General features: G+C 39.9%; 1 protein-coding gene across 5 annotated transcripts; it reads right to left on the bottom strand.

Annotated features, from left to right (window-relative positions):
- Positions 1 to 9,350: 9,350 nt before the first annotated feature.
- Positions 9,351 to 16,543, bottom strand: Pgk (phosphoglycerate kinase). Of its 5 annotated transcripts, none has more exons than XM_089732769.1 (11): positions 16,162 to 16,543; positions 15,726 to 15,864; positions 15,439 to 15,642; positions 14,101 to 14,327; positions 13,571 to 13,688; positions 12,589 to 12,727; positions 12,103 to 12,237; positions 11,137 to 11,258; positions 10,922 to 11,022; positions 10,690 to 10,788; positions 9,351 to 9,596 (listed from the first exon to the last, which is right to left on the bottom strand). In XM_089732769.1, the coding sequence occupies exons 2-11, from the start codon at positions 15,785 to 15,787 to the stop codon at positions 9,556 to 9,558; spliced, it is 1,248 nt and encodes a 415-aa protein (XP_089588895.1). In that variant the 5' UTR covers positions 15,788 to 15,864; positions 16,162 to 16,543; the 3' UTR covers positions 9,351 to 9,555. The 5 variants fall into 5 exon arrangements, with proteins under 5 accessions (XP_089588895.1, XP_089588894.1, XP_089588896.1 ...); XM_089732768.1 differs by having other exon boundaries at positions 16,328 to 16,541; XM_089732770.1 differs by having other exon boundaries at positions 16,331 to 16,541.
- Between the last annotated feature and the right edge of the window lie 594 nt (positions 16,544 to 17,137).

The raw sequence follows: 17,137 nt of genomic DNA, 5'->3' as shown, positions 1-17,137 counted from the left end.
AAGAAATATTAAATACGCATTAACTGAGAAACATTAAATAGACAAAATAAAACAATTCACACAATTTAGCTCCTCGCGGTCCCTCCAAAATGTCTTTTCATCTTATTTTCCTAGTTGTTCAATTGTAAATGAATAAATCAAAATCAAATCGAGTTTACGTTCTATACGGTGAAAAATGAAGAATTGTTTTTTTTTTTTTTTTTTTTTTTTTTTTCCTACCTATGCTGATAGCCTTGAGAGGCTATTTCAGCTTCACCCTAACGTTTGTAGGTGAGCTCGCGGGGCTCAACCGGAGAGTTGCTAACACTGACCCTAGCAAGAGCAGTGCTTCGCAGAATCTACCACCGGATCGGAAACGCGACCCACTGAGAAGATCCGGCGAGAAACTCAGTGGGCTGTGTCTATGGGTTAGTTCGCTCGTCGAGCCCTTCGTCGCAAGCGACGGGTTCGACAAGGACGGTGACCGGTGCTTGTGGTGCCTAAGAGCACCGTTAATGGATCAGGAGGATCCGTAATGACGTGCTTTGGGCGACGTCGACGGTTTACCATTCGGTCTACTGGGTCGGGTATGTAATTTCCAGCGGCTACGATGAGAGGGTTCTCATGTCGTGCCGCCTTCTCAAAATGGCGCAGCGATGCCGACTGTAGATACTTACTGACAGAGTCAAGCTCCAGGTCATCGTGGAGATCCACGTTCCTCAGGAACCATGGTGCTCCGACGGCTATCCTGCAGAATCGGGATTGAATAACCTGAAGGGGCTTCAAGTTGGTGCGGGCTGCGTGAGCGAACACTACGCTTGCATACGTCATAACGGGGCGTATGCAAGTTTTGTAGAGAGTTACCTTATTACGGAGGGACAGTTTGCTTCGCTTGCAAAGCATAGGGTAGAGACGTCCTAATATGAAGGCGGCACGGTCGCGTACCGCTTTAATATGGGGACGGAATGTCATCCCTCTGTCGAGGGTGACGCCTAGGTATTTGACCTGCGAGGCCCACGGTATGGGCTGGCCAAAGAGAGTGACGGGGCTAACGGCGGAGGTGTTTGCGCGCCTATTAGGGAGTGGGATGCTCGAAGTGGTATTCGGAGGGCGACCCCTTTTGAAGAGCACCGCTGTGCTTTTCGTGGGGTTGATGTCGATGCGCCACTTCCGGAACCACTGTCCCATGGTGGCTACTGCGATCTGGAGTCGCCGATGAAGCAGCGACATCTTCCTACACGAGTAGTAGATAGCCGTGTCATCGGCGAAGAGCGCTAGATGGGTCTCCGGAGACCGGGGTATATCATTGATATACAAACTAAATAATAACGGGGAGAGCGCGGAGCCTTGCGGGACTCCGGCAGTCAGTTGACGGGGACGAGAACGAGTTCCCTCTACTCGATATCGAAACGAACGGTTCGACAAGAAGTCTCGTATGATGAGCACGAGTCTGTCTGGCACTCCCATGTTGTACAGTTTGTAAATTAAACCGTTGTGCCAGACTTTGTCGAACGCCTTCGCGATGTCGAAGAAGAGGGCGCCGGTCGGGATTTGTTTACGCCTATTTAGTCCTATCAGGATGTGCTCCGTGAGGCGGTGCACTTGTTGTACGCACGAGTGTTTAGAGCGGAATCCGAACTGTTCGTCTATGAGAATTTTGTTCGCGGTAACAAAATCCCAGAGGCGTTTCCGAAGGAGCCGTTCGTAAATTTTGCCTATCGTCGGGAGGAGACTAATCGGACGGTAACTAGCGGTTTCGTTTTTCGGTTTGCCCGGCTTATGTATACCGATAACGTCCGCTTCTTTCCACACCGCGGGAAAGATGCAGTGCGTCATAGCGGCATTTAAAATGGTAGCCAACATTGCTATCAGTTGGACTGGCAAGAGTTTTAGCGCGCGGTTGCGGATGCCGTCGGAGCCGGATGCCTTCCTAGGTTGGAGATTGTGGATCGCGTCTCTAACTTCGTCAGTGGTAATGGGGGGTAACGCGTCAGAGGGCGGCAGGGAAGCTCTGCGCTCGACCTCCCTGTCGACTAACTCGGTGTGTTCGGGGTCCGCGTGTTGAGTGCTGGTGGTGCACTGCTCTTGCAGTGCATCGGCCAGCAGCTCAGCCTTGTCATCGTCATCGAATGCCGGTGGTTGGCCTGAAGGGCGTACGAGGGGAGGCATAGTAGCGGTAGTTTCGGATTTGAGAGTCCTAGCTAGTCGCCAGTATGCTTGGTGGGAGGGCGCGAGTTGTTCTAAATAACTATGCCAATTATCGTTACGCGCGTCGCTTAGGCGGGAGTGGACTTCGCGTTGTAGACGACGCATCCGAATCCGGTTTGAATGCGTGGGAAGCCGATCGTAGGCCCGGATTGCCGCGTTCCTAACTCTTAAGAGATTCCTAAGTTCGGAGGATAGTCTGATGCGGTGGAAGCTGTCCTCCACATCGACTTCTTTTGAAGATCTAATGATCGCGGAAGAGATGTGATCGGTAATGATGTTTATGGATTCGACGGTGTCCTCGGGGGATAGATTCGAATCCGGGCCGTAAGGGAGGATTGGCGGAGCGGCTTCGGCTAGGCACGTGCCCAGCTTATTCCAATCCACCATGGTCCTCGTAACAGTGACTGGGTTGTGAGGGCGACCGAGCTGCATAAGAACAGGTCGGTGGTCTGAGTCGAGCTCTGACAGTGCTTCGATGGAACGTAAGCGCAGAGTTACGTTCCTAAGCAATGCCAGGTCTATAGTGCTCGGACGGAGCGCGATGTTATACGGATAACATGTTGGAGTTGGGGGACCGACTACTTCAAAAGTGAGGTCGTCTATAAACGCGTCGAGACGCCTACCGTTAACGTTCGTACGATGGCAGTTCCACCTAGTGTGGTGGCAATTTAAATCGCCTGCCAGGATGACGGAGTCTCCCATGCCGAACAGTGACTCGATGTCACTGCTCAGGAGGGGCTTGTCCGGGGGGAGATAAACGGATGCGATGACGATCGGCTGGTGTCCCGTCAGCGAGATACGGCACACTGACGCCTCGATATGTAAGAGCGAGGGAGTATCGAGAGGGACAACGTGCAGGGCCCGCCTATAGTAAATGGCAGTCCCGCCTTTGGAGGCGGTGAGTCTGTCATTCCTAACCATGACGTAATTCGCGACTTTCGGGTCACGACGCGAGGGCTTCAGACAGGTCTCCTGCACTAACAAAATATCTACAAGATTGTCGCGGAGGAATTCGAAAATTTGATCGCGTTGCCGCGCGAGTCCGTTAGCATTGTAGAATGCTAACGTAAGGGAATACGGTTTTTCTCTACCTTTTTGCGCCATTGAATACCGGTAAAGAATCTTTATAACGTGCGAGACACGGACTCGTAGACGTCCATGTGATCGAAAGCGGCCGCGAGCCGCTGTTCGGGGGTTACCGACCTACGGATAGCATCTGCGAACGATCGCAGACGGTCAAAGTTTACCGCGGTGACGAAGTCGCGCACGAGCGCGAAGTCGTTGACGACTGAGGGTTGCGGGGGGCGGTACGCGGGCGCGGGGCGAGGTGCGAGCAGGGGCTGAGGCGCGTGACGTGTCGCAGGCGGGAGCTGGGGTACGTTTTGTATTCCCTCCTTCGTATACGGCAGCGGTTTTTTCCACGCCGAGACGGTGGGAACCGCAGCCGGTACGAAGGCTGGTTTCGGCACTGAAGGCGCCGAAGTCTTTGGGTCGACGGTTCGGGGGGCTGGGTGGTTCGGGCGTTTACGCGGAGCCCTAGGACATCCGCGGTAGTTTGCCGGGTGCCCTTGCTTAAGGCATAGGACACAGCTTGGGGGTTCCGTCGCGGTTTCCCTAACACGCGAACATTCTGTGGTTGCGTGATCGCCGAGGCATTTCACGCAGCGGGGGCGCGCGTGGCAATTACGCGCTGAGTGGCCATAGAGCTGGCACCTGTGGCATTGCCCGGGAGTACCACGTTTATGGGGGGCTTCGATGGTGACCCCGGAGAGGCCGCATATCGTTTTGAGACATGAGATTCTTTTCTTTGCCTCCGGGGTTGATTCTAGCGCGACGAGAATCATATTGTACGGCTGTCTGCCGCGTCCGCTGTGCATCCGGTGCACACTAATTATTGGGAGGGACTGACCGATCAGATCCTCCTTTACGTAGTCTATGTCGAGTTCCTTGGGGACTCCGCGTATCACTACGCGGAGTTCGCGGTCCTCCTGAAGAGCATAGGTGTGATAACCTATGTTCTCCTTTCGGAGGTAAGCAGAGAGGGCCCTATGGTCGCCCGGCGTTGCGACCTTAATCTGAATCCCATGCGCGACGTTACGCGCATGGGTATAATTAATTTTGTTGGCCTGAAGGGCCTGGGATACGCGATTCCACGCTGACTTCTCCTGGAGTATCAGCGGGGGCGGGACAACTGTTTTAGGCGCGGGCGCGGTTTTTGGGCGCGGCGGTGGGGTTACGCGGCGGGCGGAGTCCGACTCCGGCGTCACGACTACCTGCGGTCGGGAGGCGGTCGCGGACTTGGTTTGCTTCGTCATGGAGCTCCGGGACTCCACGACGCGAGTACGCTTTTTACCGCGCGTTACAGTTTGGAACCCATCCGAGGTTCCGGGTTGAGGGCTAGTCGCGGACTCGAAGTCCATCTCCGATTCGGTATCGGAGCCTGAACTAGACGCTATTGAGGTCGCGACGGACGAAACTGACGTGATTGACGCGGGCGCGGGGGTAGCGGGGGCGGGGGCGTTAGACGCTACGGCGGCGGCGTGCGTACGTGCGCTTGAACACGGACCGGCGGTGGGGCACGCGAGGCATGCCTGCGAGGCATGTTTGGCGACGGCGGCGAGAGATGCGGGGGGAGAATAGTTACCAAATGAGGCCCTATAGGCTTCGAATTCGGGCGCGATTGACGGGTATTTTTCCCGAATGAAGTCGATGAAAAGTTTTTCCTCCATCTTTACGTGATTTTCGCCTGGGGGGGGGCGGCCCCGGGACTTAAACACGCGCTCGCCTTGCGGCGAGGCCCCTGCGTCGGTAACACTAAATTGGCCGAAGCGATTCTAGGAATTTTAGAAATTTTAGTGAATAGAATAAATAGAATAGAATTAGAGTGAATAGAACCACTGCACAGTTCCCGGGCGGCAATGCCTTGCAATTAGGCGCAGGTACAAATTCCGAGAAACACTTGGGCCACAGATGTGCCACGAACAATGATCTATTATCACCGGTAGTCACTTCCGACAAAACAATGAGCACGTCCACGCGCGTCGGTTGCTCAAATCGGAATGCGAAGAATTGTGAGTGTGAGTTGAGATATGCTACTCGCTTTGCAGGGCGTTTATTCACCGAGAGCAGCAATAATATTATTTCTCGTATATTGGTAGCACGTGATGTTTTGGCATTAGACCGTCTAAATGAAATACAACGCATTTTAACAGCATTTTAATGGGAACCAACTACTTTCAAAATTATTCGGGTAATGTCACGTGTTCAATACTATTTTGTACCTTTAGAATTAAAGTGGCTCAACCCAAATTTCTTAGTTTCTGGTAAACTTCAATATTGTTATACAATAATTGTATTTTTTTTTTTTTTTTTTTTTAGTTTTTCGGTTTAAACACTTTAAGGCATGCCATTTTATTTGAAAAAGACAGAAAGAGTACTTTGTCCTTTTCTAGACTAAAAGAGACTGTTTAATTTTATAAGCTGATAGAATAATATAGAAAAGAATAATAGGATACCCTCTAATCGTCACATTGGAAAAAGGTATGGCTTTATCATTTTATCATTTAAATTATTTTTTATTGCACTTATAAAACTAATTTAATTTACAATATGTAACTACATATATCTATAACTAATCCGTACTTGTCAAATTCCTCATAAATTGTCAATATTCTTAATAAAATTCCTATTAATAATATACAAGTGCAAATGTTGAGCTGCTTGCCAGAAATGATATAATAGTGCTTTGTTTTTTTGTTGTTTCCGTGTAGGCTGCCTGTAATAATCTAAATCTGTGTGAAAGGCAATAAATGATTTTATTATTATCTACTAATGGTAGTCCAGTGGTCGAAATTTGACCATAATTTATTTAAATTTTAAGTTTGAACATTATTATAGTTCTATTGTCACCTTTCTATTATCATCATTTCTATAATAATAATTGCTCTATGTCGCCAAGGCTACATTATAGAAAAATAATATTAAAGACAAAAAATATTAATCTATTCTCAATTTGACCACAGATTGATAAATCAATAAACAAAAAAAGTATAAATGCATGTGTGTGTGTGTGTGTGTGTCAAATACATGGTAATGTGTGTAAGGTTTTTTTATTCATTTAGTTTATTTTTTTATTGTTTATGCACAATTAAAAAAAATATATTAGCAATCTGCACTACTTCTCTATATTCTCTATAAGTGTGGGAAATTTCATACTCCTCCGTCCGCGCAATTTTCGTAAAAAAGAGAACAACATTTTTGCTTCACGTATTACCTACTTAAAATGTAGGTTCTTAATAATAATACATAAGTGTTTTGAAATATAAAACTAATCTTAAATTTTTTAGTTATACCACTTCCATTCTAATGGTGCAATTTCGTAAACAAACTTTGCCGTAATGGCGTAACCTTTAAAATACACGAAAACTGCCCAGCATAAACATATTTTTTTAGTAACTTTAATAGAAGTATTAGAATTAGAAGTTTATTATAGAATTTATTTAATTGTAATTACATATTTAGACATACTTAACATAATTAATCTTGGAATAGGTAATTATTTCAGCTTTTTTTAATTAAAGAAATTATGTTTTACATAGGTTTAATCATTTACCCGTTGAACGTTTATAAAATGATTGTATTTACGGTAATAGTGTTGATGATCTTCATTAGGTGGCCCAAATATACTAAAATTATTACGAGCATCCATCCTTATTTATAAATGTGTAAAGAAGCAAAATTATTATTACATTGTTCAAATTTCTATATAATTTATAAATATAAATCTGTACGTATGTACCTGTAAATATGTATATTGCGCGCGCGTGTGTGTGTGTTAGTGTGCGCGTGTGTATATATTTCTATAATAGATAGGTATATACACAGTGTGCAATTCATTTCGAAATTATTCTTGCCCATCTAATGGTTGTCTGGAAGAGATCACTCTTAGTCTTAGCGATAAGACCAAGAAAGAATGTTTTACAATATTTATTCATTTTGTGTACAATAAAGAATACTCTTTCACTGGTGGTAGGACCTCTTGGGAGTCCACACGGGTAGGTACCACCACCCCGCCTATTTCCGCCGTGAAGCAGTAATGCGTTTCGGTTCGAAGGGTGGGGTAGCCGTTGTAACTATACTGAGACCTTAGAACTTATATCTCGAGGTGGGTTGCGCATTTACGTTGTAGATGTCTATGGGCTCCAGTAACCACTTAACATCAGGTGGGCTGTGAGCTCGTCCATCCATCTAAGCAATAAAAAAAACAACAACTCTATCTCACTCTCTCTCTCTCATCAAACAACTCTTTTAAAAAAAAGCAATGATTTAATAAGAATTAAATGAAAAAGCAAAGAATTAATATGTATTTACAACTAGCTAGAAGTCTATAAAATTTTCTAACCGAAAAAATATATGTGTATAAACCATTAGAATAGATAAAACCTTAAAAAACAACGTTATTATTAAAAACGAAAGAAAAAATCTTGATATTGTATTGGTTTCACGGCAAAAATTTTTGTGACTACTTAACTTGCTTGAAAGTGAAGAAATACTCTCAAAATCCATTAATTTGCAACTCGCACTCTCACATACAATAATCGAGAGCCTCACTTCGGTAAAGCTATTCGATACATGAGACAGCAACATAAACAAACCTTCTCTCTCCCACAAAATGAGATTCATAAGCTTACCACTAGGTGGCACTGATACAACCTCACACAAATTAAACATATCATTAACATCGACTGAGTAAATAAAAAAACTCGCACTAAGCACAGGTACATTACCCATTACTCGAATAATTATAAATATCGTTAGAAAGCTTGGCATTTCAATTAAACGCCTTAAAAAAACCCTTGCGTGCTACCAACATAAAAGAAAAAAAATATCGCTTCTCAAGATGAATAAACGTCCTGCAAATCCAGTAACTCGCACTCAGAGCTCCGCACGTTTCACCGTGAAGAGCGTACACTCGCTGCGAGTCAATCGATTCCATTTTTGAAACTCGCACTAAGCCTACTGTTGTTCAAATCACATTAAAATATTAAAAAACTAGCGACCCGCCCTCGCTTCGCCTCGGAAACATTAAAACACACATTAAAACAAAACAAAAAATTAAAAAAAAGTAGGCTATGTTCATCAGGGACAATGTCGGCTTCTAATGGAAAAAGAATTTTTCAAATCGGTCCAGTAGTTTCGGAGCCTATTCGAAACAAACAAACAAACAAATCTTTCCTCTTTATAATATTAGTATAGATATAGTATGGAGGATATATATATATAAGCGATTTTTCTTTAAAGTTACCTACTATTTCAGACGAAAAATTTGATGCGACGGTACAAAAAAAAGGGTTACGTCATCTGGCTAGCTGTTCAGTGTGCACTCTGAATATGCTATCGAATATTAGGATTCATTTTTCGTGCGTGACTAAAATTTCTGTCAGAAGTGCTTTACATGATGTAATCATACGAGCTTATTCTTCATTTTTTTCTACAATAACATGCTAGTATACCTAACCATAATATTAAATGGATTTACCATTATCGTAAAATGAAAAATTAAAAAAGAGTTGGTAAATACCGGTATAATTAATGCAAACCATTTAATTCAATGAGCTTTTTAAGGATTAAGTGTTATTGATACTATGTACCAATTCCGATGCAAATTGAGGCTTCGGCCGTACATTTTAAGGTTCACAGCGGAATTACTATCTATGGTACCCAAAACCAGATGGTTTATAGAAGGAAACATGTATGTATAATTAACTTTTTTTTTTTCATTAATCCTTAGATACTGCAATATACATTAGTGTTCTGAAAATCTACCGCATATTGCTTTATTATTGAGTTATAGACATTGGCCTCCACTTATTTCCTCTTAATGTCTTGAAATAGTCATTACTCGCGGTGCGCAACACATCAGAGATAATGCAATTGGGCCTAAAGTAATATGAAATCAAAATTTAATAATACTATTTGTATTATTTATTTGAATTGTTTTTTTTTGTTAAAAGAGCCGGGTATAGATACACGCATAAAAATCGATCACAGATAAAATTCATAATCTCCATTATATACATATTTTTTATATAATATAAGGGGTCTCTTTAATTGCAAGGCTGACAACATTATCGGCCCTTTTTAATCAAATAAAAATGCATGTAGAAACACAAAATCAATATATATATTGTTCTTACATAATTTTATAATTTCCATAGTCATAGTCGTACATATTGCACTTTCACTTACAAAATAGAAAAGCTTTCACAATACAGTTATTTGCACATTACTTTCGATATTTGTTGTCTTAAACAAAGTGTGTTTTGTTTAAAGCCTAAATAAATATTACTGCTACCATGTTTTATTGATTTATGCATCTGAAAGAGCGGCAACACCGGGAAGCACTTTTCCTGTGAACAAAAATACAACATTTGAAATTGTGTCAACGTTCTCGTCGAACTGGTCGAATGTGTGTGTAGGGTTCGATGAGCAACCTAGCTCATAGAGACAACCCATTGAGTTTCCCATCGAATCTTTTCAGTTGGTCGCTATTCCGTTCCAGTGGGACATTCATCGAAGCACCGCTTTTGCTAGGGCCAGTATTAGCAAGTCCTACCGGTTTGAGCCTCGTGACCTCACCTACCGCACGTATGGGGAGTGCTCAGAGGAATTGTTTGAGATGATCTGAGATGTTTTTTTTTTTGCTTAGATGGGTGGACGAGCTCACAGCCCACCTGGTGTGTTAAGTGGTTACTGGAGCCCATAGACATCTACAACGTATTCGCCACCCACCTTGGGAGATATAAGTTCTAAGATCTCAAGTATAGTTACAACGGCTGCCCCACCATTCAAACCGAAACGCATTACTGCTTCACGGTAGAAATAGGCAGGGCGGTGGTACCTACCCGCGCGGACTCACAAGAGGTCCTATCACCAGTAGTCTGAGATGATGATGAGTGGGCTTCTTGTTTTATATAAAGGTAAGTAATACAGTAGGAAGTAGAATTGTATGTTTGCCGTACCACCATGGAATACCAATCTTGCGTAGTAAATATACTAAAATCATTTGAGAGTCGTAACTGTTTGCGATCAAATCCTGAGTATATCAATATCATAGTATAAAAAATGAAGATTCATTTCGCCTTTGCCTTCGGTCTTTAGTAACAACAGCTGTCAATTTTTTTTTTTTTCCTGCCTATGCTGATAGCCTTGAGAGGCTATTTCAGCGTAACCCTAATAGGTGAGCTCACGGAGCTCAAACCTGACGACGTTGCTAACACGAACCCCAGCAAGAGCCGTGCTTCGCAGAATCTACCACCGGATGGTAAACGCGAATCACTGAAAGGATCCGGCGAGAAACTCAGTGGGCTATGTCTGTGAGTTAATTTACTCGCCGAGGCCTTCGTCGCAAGCGACGGGTTCGACGAGAACGATGACCGGACAATTTCTCAATTTTATACATTTCTAGTGACAAATCAAGATTTCTATCAAATATTTTTTTACCTTCGAGTAACTCCAGAGAAGCTCCACCGCCAGTAGAGACGTGCGAGACCTTGTCCTCTGTTCCCCACTTGGCGCAACACGTTGCAGTATCACCACCACCTGAATAAAAAATTTAATAAAACGACTTAGGTGGATAAATTAATAGTAGGAACTCTCAACTATGTTTTTTATGTCATTTAAAGGCAGAACTAGACACCATGGGGCAAATACCCTTATGACTTAATGTACTTACCAATGATTGTGACGGTTCCATTGGATGTAGCCTTTACGACACCATCCATGATGGCTTGGGTTCCACCTGCGAATTTCTCAAACTCAAACACGCCAGCAGGTCTAAAAAAAACCAGATTTTCGATGTACTGAAGATATAAAGGTTAAGACAAAAAAATTAGTTAGAAATCCTTAAAATATTGTGTCAATAATAAGTACAAAGTTTTTCATACATACCCATTCCACACAATAACTTTAGCTCTGGCAATAGGATCCGCGAAGAGCTCTCGTGATTTCGGTCCAACATCGAGTCCCATCCATCCATCAGGAATTCCGGTTTCAACATTAGCTTCTCCCACCTAATAAAACAGCCCAAATTATTATTGATAACATTATCAATACATATAAATAAAATTGGAGTGTCTGTTTGTAATATTGAAATAACCGCTTTTTACTACATGCTTATGAATATATATTCGGTACATACACCAAAATAACATTTTTTACAATTTTTGTCTGTCTGTCTATCTGTCTGTTTGTTCCGGCTAATCTCTGGAACGGCTTGACCGATTTTGACGGGACTTTCACTGACAGGTAGCTGATAATATAAGGAGTAACTAAGGCTACTTTTTTTAGACTAGCTTCGCCCCGCGGCGTCACCCTCGGCACGACAATAACCGTGGGTAGCATCGCGGGACTCAACTATCAATAATAAATTTTAATGTTTCCGAAGCGAAGCGAGGGCGGGTCGTTAGTAACAACTATAACCAAATATTCAAAATCAATAAACTCGAGCTATGCAACTATTCGTGTTCAACTCCCTCAAGCAGCTATAAATTTTTCTAATGGAATTCATATTTAACATGTTTTCATATATTAATTCAACAATGTAGGAATATATATTATAATAATACACATATATAACATCGTGTAATATAAATGAAACTCGCATACATTTTAATTTGTATAAAATTATTAGTGACAGGGTTTCGTGGGATCTAGCTTGTGTAGGTACTACCACCATGTCTATGCGGTCCCATTTAAATGATAGTACATATTATACTGGTATGATAATATGTTTTACAACGTGGTTTCAAAGTGATCGGCGGCATTCACGTTGTGATGTCTCTAAGCTCCAGTAACCACTTAACAGCAGGTAGACATTCAGCTCGCGCATATGGCTATACAATGAAATTAACTTACCGAGGCATTTTCATCAAATTTATCAGCTGTCACAAAATCAACAGGCAGGTGAACTTTAACATTGTTTTTCTCAGCTTTTTCCAATAGTTTTGTCACAATTTTAGCTCCCTCAGCGTCATACAGGGAATTACCAATCTAAATAGAAGTTGTTAATAAGTAATTGGGGACAAATACTACACTAATCATGCTTCCAAACTAAAATTCTCTATAAAACTGCATTAATGTAGTATATTGTTTAAGAAAAGTATGGATAAATCTCAGTTTTATAAGATTTTGTATTTTAGGATTAAAATTTTAGAATAGATCTGATTGATAATTTTGAACAGTTTATAATTAGTTTTTTTCAAATATTTAAGTTAAATCTAAAAGTTTACCCTTAAAAATTTGAATACAGAAAGCAACTGTTGTCTGAGAAGTTGCAGCTTGGCATAGTGATGGATTAAAATTCTCCATTTCTCATTACATAATAATATTTATACATCTTACCGGCATTCCTTTGGTTTCCTTCAAGAATGTGTATGCCATACCCCCTCCAATTATCATTTCATTTACTTTATCAAGCAGGTTTTCTATAAGTAAGATTTTGTCTGCTACTTTAGCTCCACCAAGGATAGCCAGAAAGGGCCTTAAATAGTATTGACAAAAACTTTGTATTTTATTTAGGTACCGATTAAAAACTACATCTCTTCAGTATAATTAATCTATCATATAATGTTAGTTTCATAGTCATTTTATTTTTGTTGCACACCAATTACCACAGATTGTGCTACTGATAAACCAATTTGTATATGGTTTTTATTCATGCATTTAGATAATTTCAAATTTATAAGAGAGCTTTATTCATGTCTTTTTTTATTATTTTTCTTTTTGTTAGATGGGTGAACGAGCTCTACGACCACCTGGTGTTAAGTGGTTACCTTGAGACAAGAATTCTAAGATCTCAGTTTTTACAGTACAACGACTGCCCCACGCAGAAATAGGCAGGGTGGTGGTACCTACTTGTGCAGACTCACAAGATGTCCTACCACCAGTAATTACGCAAATTATAAATTTGCAGGTTTGATTTTTATCTCACAATGTTATAGCTTCACCATGGAAGTCAATCGTTCTGCAATTTCATTAGAAAAATTGGTACCTAGCTGCAGGATTTGAACACTGTTACATCGCTGGATACAAAAGCAACAAACAAGTCATGCTTTAGGCGATGACGACTTCATTATTATTCACTATTGTTCAGTTTTTTTTTTTCTTATTTTCTTCTTCTTCTTCTTTGTCATTTCCTCATTACTGAGGGTCGTGACCACCTTGGTGCAGTTTCTTATTTTAGTGTTATCTAATAGTGTATTTTACGTGACATTATCTTGCTAAGTTGAGTGGAAGTATTGACATGGTCAACTTCGATAGCCCGTTTACTATGTAAAATCAGTACTACAGTAATTCTCATTAGTTTTTTAAATAATGCAATTACCTCTCAGGTTCATGTAAGGCTTTGGCAAAGTATTGAAGCTCTTTCTTTAGTAAGAAACCACTGGCCCTCTGCTCAAAACCTTCTCCCACCATTGAACTGTGCGCTCTATGTGCAGTACCTGTTTATAGAATAATTTGTAACTGTTAGAAATGCACCATGTATTGAGTTTCCTGAGTAAATAAGTTGGGGTTTTTTTTTATCATCCTGAGTACAGTAACTCAGTTCACATTAATTTTTCATAAAGAGGCAAAAAAAAACTGCTGAATGGAAAATCCTGCTGGCTCTTAGTTACACTGTATGTGATAGGTTATTAACTACCAAGAGTGTTCAAGTAACAGAATGAACCGAAAAGCATATTCTAAATTTGTTTACATTTTAATGTTAAGAGACAGTTTTTTTTTACTAGATATATTGGTTGTATCAGATTGGTTATCTGTGTTGTGTACACAATTCAGTACCAGATTACCAGTTAGAAAGGATTATAACCTTTTACAGTGTGAGAATTCTTAATAATTCATCACTATACTTACCAAAAGCATCATTAATATAGACATCACCAAGTTTTCTCAAGCTTGCCCTAAAGGCTTTAACTTTTTCTGGATCAGCCTTCACTTTAGCACCTGAAGCATCTACACCTTTGCCTTCCTCTTCAATGTGAAAGCGAAGATTCTCCAGTAGGATAATTGAACCAGCTGAAGGATCAGCACATGCTGTTTCAACCTCCGGGCCTATGCAGTCAGTCAAAAATGTCACATCCCTGTAAAGTTTTATTCAATGAAGTTTAAATCCTACTAATATTATGAAATGTGAAGTTGTTTGAATATTTGTAACTTAATTACAATTAAACCATTTACTAAATTTGAGTAAAATTTGGTCATAGACACATCATATCCTGGTTAATACATAGGATACTTTTAATCTTATTAAGGACATCCCTTGGGATTATATTTCACATTTGTATTTTTAGTTTTGATTTTGATAGTGTTGGCAGTGTTACCAATGATTTAATTAAAAGAGTAAAGTATTAATATTGGAGCTTCATTGTTCTTAACAATTTAAGGGTTGTCCATGTGTGTTTTATTTGATAATTTTATAAGTGATTTGTCTTAATTTACAGATTATAATTTAAATTAAGAATAGCTATTGTTGAAAATGACCATTAAAAAAAAGAAACTCAGCAGGAACTCATCTGAGCTCTCCTTGTTTTTCACATCGTCATCTATGTTGGCTGTTAAGGCATATCACATGCCCAAAACTTGCCCTTTTCATGTTCAGATGATACACGTGAGATAGCCAACATAAATATGTTATTTTCTGTCACATTTTCAAGGTTCAAACATATTCAGGCTTGGTTTCCAATTTAGATTGGAATCAGTGTTTATACATTTAGTAATATCACCTAATATTACAAATGTGAAATTAGAAAATATTTGCATGATTTTTTCGTGTATAAAATCTATTGAATGAATGACACAAGAAAGACAAAATTAATAGTTTTAACTCGTTACTTTTTCCCTACATAAAAACCTTATTCCTTTGATCTCAAGCTATCTGTTTAAATGAGAATGAATTTTCAAGTAGCTGTAACAATTTTTTTAATTGCAATTTCATTTCATCATACCTCATTGGTTTTAAATTTTTGAGGGTTTACTTGCCAGTACAGGCACACAATTTCCATTTAACCAATAATACTCTTATTCAAAGTTTTATAATTAAGTCGAGTACTTGGCTATAACATAGCCTATCACTCAATTCACTGGTGTACTCACATCAGAATCTATTAGGTTTTCAAATTTATTACTATGATACGATATGTCGAACAGTAATGTAGGTGTTAATATTTATAACTAATTCTTTTAAACACTTACTTGTTCAGTAATTTTTTTAGCTCTTCAGCGACTGGTTTGAGGGTGTACTTGAGATTTACCTGGCCATCCGGTCTACCCAAATGCGACATAAGTACAACTGATTTAGCGCCTTTATCCAAAGCATATTTAACGGAATCTAAGGCAGCTACAATGCGCTGGTTGTTTGTAATCACTCCTTCTTTAAGCGGTACATTGAAATCCACACTAAAATGACATTAAATTCAAGATACTTATTTTAAGAAGTGCTCAGAGTTTGAAACAACTTTGATTGTTAATTAAGTACACACCGCATTAGAACTCTTTTGCCAGCTAAGTTAAGTGCATCAATACTTGATTTGTTTAAAGCCATTCTAAGTAAAAAGTTTAATTCTTTTTGATTCTTCGAAGCTTTCAGTCCTATGTAATTTTCGAGAAATTTTTAAATTCCTGTGCAGAGAAATTGACAAAATTAACCTTGTGAATTTTGAATGTCAAAGAGGTCAAACTTTGTTGCCATAGCATTAAATTGTTACTTTTTTTTTTATTACCACCAGGTAAGACTAAGGTAAGTCTAAGACTTTTAGGTCAAGTCTTATTTTAATTCTAATGATACGTAAGTTTTTTATATGAAAATGATATTATGAAATGAAATGAAGTTGATTATTATGAAACATGGCATGAAATGAAATGAGATGATATGGGATGAACTATAATCTCAGTAAAATGGTGGTCATTTACTGAGACTTTTTCAGTGGATTTTTTGGAAGATCCCGAGAAGTTACGTTCAGCGGCTTTGTTTCGTTTTCCCACATCTGTGCACTTTCACAGACACTAAACAGTCAATAAACCACCGTTATTATACATTTAAACCCGAACAAACACTAATTAGACAAAATAAAACAAATCACACAACTTCACTCCTCGTGTTCCCGCCAAAAAGGCTTAAATTGTTACCAATATATCTATTGGTGGATAAAGTTAAAAACTTTAAAGTTTTTTGTTGGTAAAAACGACACTTTTTGATGTTTCGATTATTAAATTGATTTTTTTTTTTAAATGATTTGACAAAAAAACCGGAAGAAAGGATTCTCTAGTAGTATTTTTTGGTTGGCAGTTCTGACAATGTTTGCGTCAGTTGTGAAAAAAGCACAATTGCTATCCTTACTCATTTCCTAAAATTTCGGGAGTCTTTGGAAGTCAGCTCGCCAAGTGCCAGTTGATATTAGTTTTGTGTGGAATCATTTTTCAATCAATTTAAAAATACGCTTTGCACCATAAACTCTATGATGAGGTCACCAGAATGGTTTGGTATGGTAAATTAACCTTAAACCTAAACCACAAAAACTTTATGAATTTGTGGTACTATCATATTATATGGAGAAGGTAGTTGGTAGTTATCGTATAACTGATCGAATACCTAATAGCTCCAGCAGCTGCTTCGTGAATATCTATGAAAAGGACTAATTTGGACTCATAAGTTAATAATAATTTTGTAATAGTGTTCAACAGGAGAACTAAAAGTTGATTAGGAGATTTGGTCATTACGTGTCAAGGGCCATGACGATTACATAACTGCTACATGTATTAAGCATTGGTCGTACCGGTATTGAATATAGTATTCCTGATACTGAAAGAAATAGATGTCCTTTTGTTTGAGGGTAATAGGCATTCAAGTGATGATTTATCTGACTTAAAGGACTTACATAATAGTGGACTGGAA

This window comes from Bombyx mandarina, chromosome 15 (assembly GCF_030267445.1).
Source record: "Bombyx mandarina strain Sakado chromosome 15, ASM3026744v2".
Lineage (NCBI taxonomy): Eukaryota > Metazoa > Arthropoda > Insecta > Lepidoptera > Bombycidae > Bombyx > Bombyx mandarina.
Note: the sequence above shows the minus strand (reverse complement) of the source record. Positions and strands in the feature narration are given on the sequence as shown.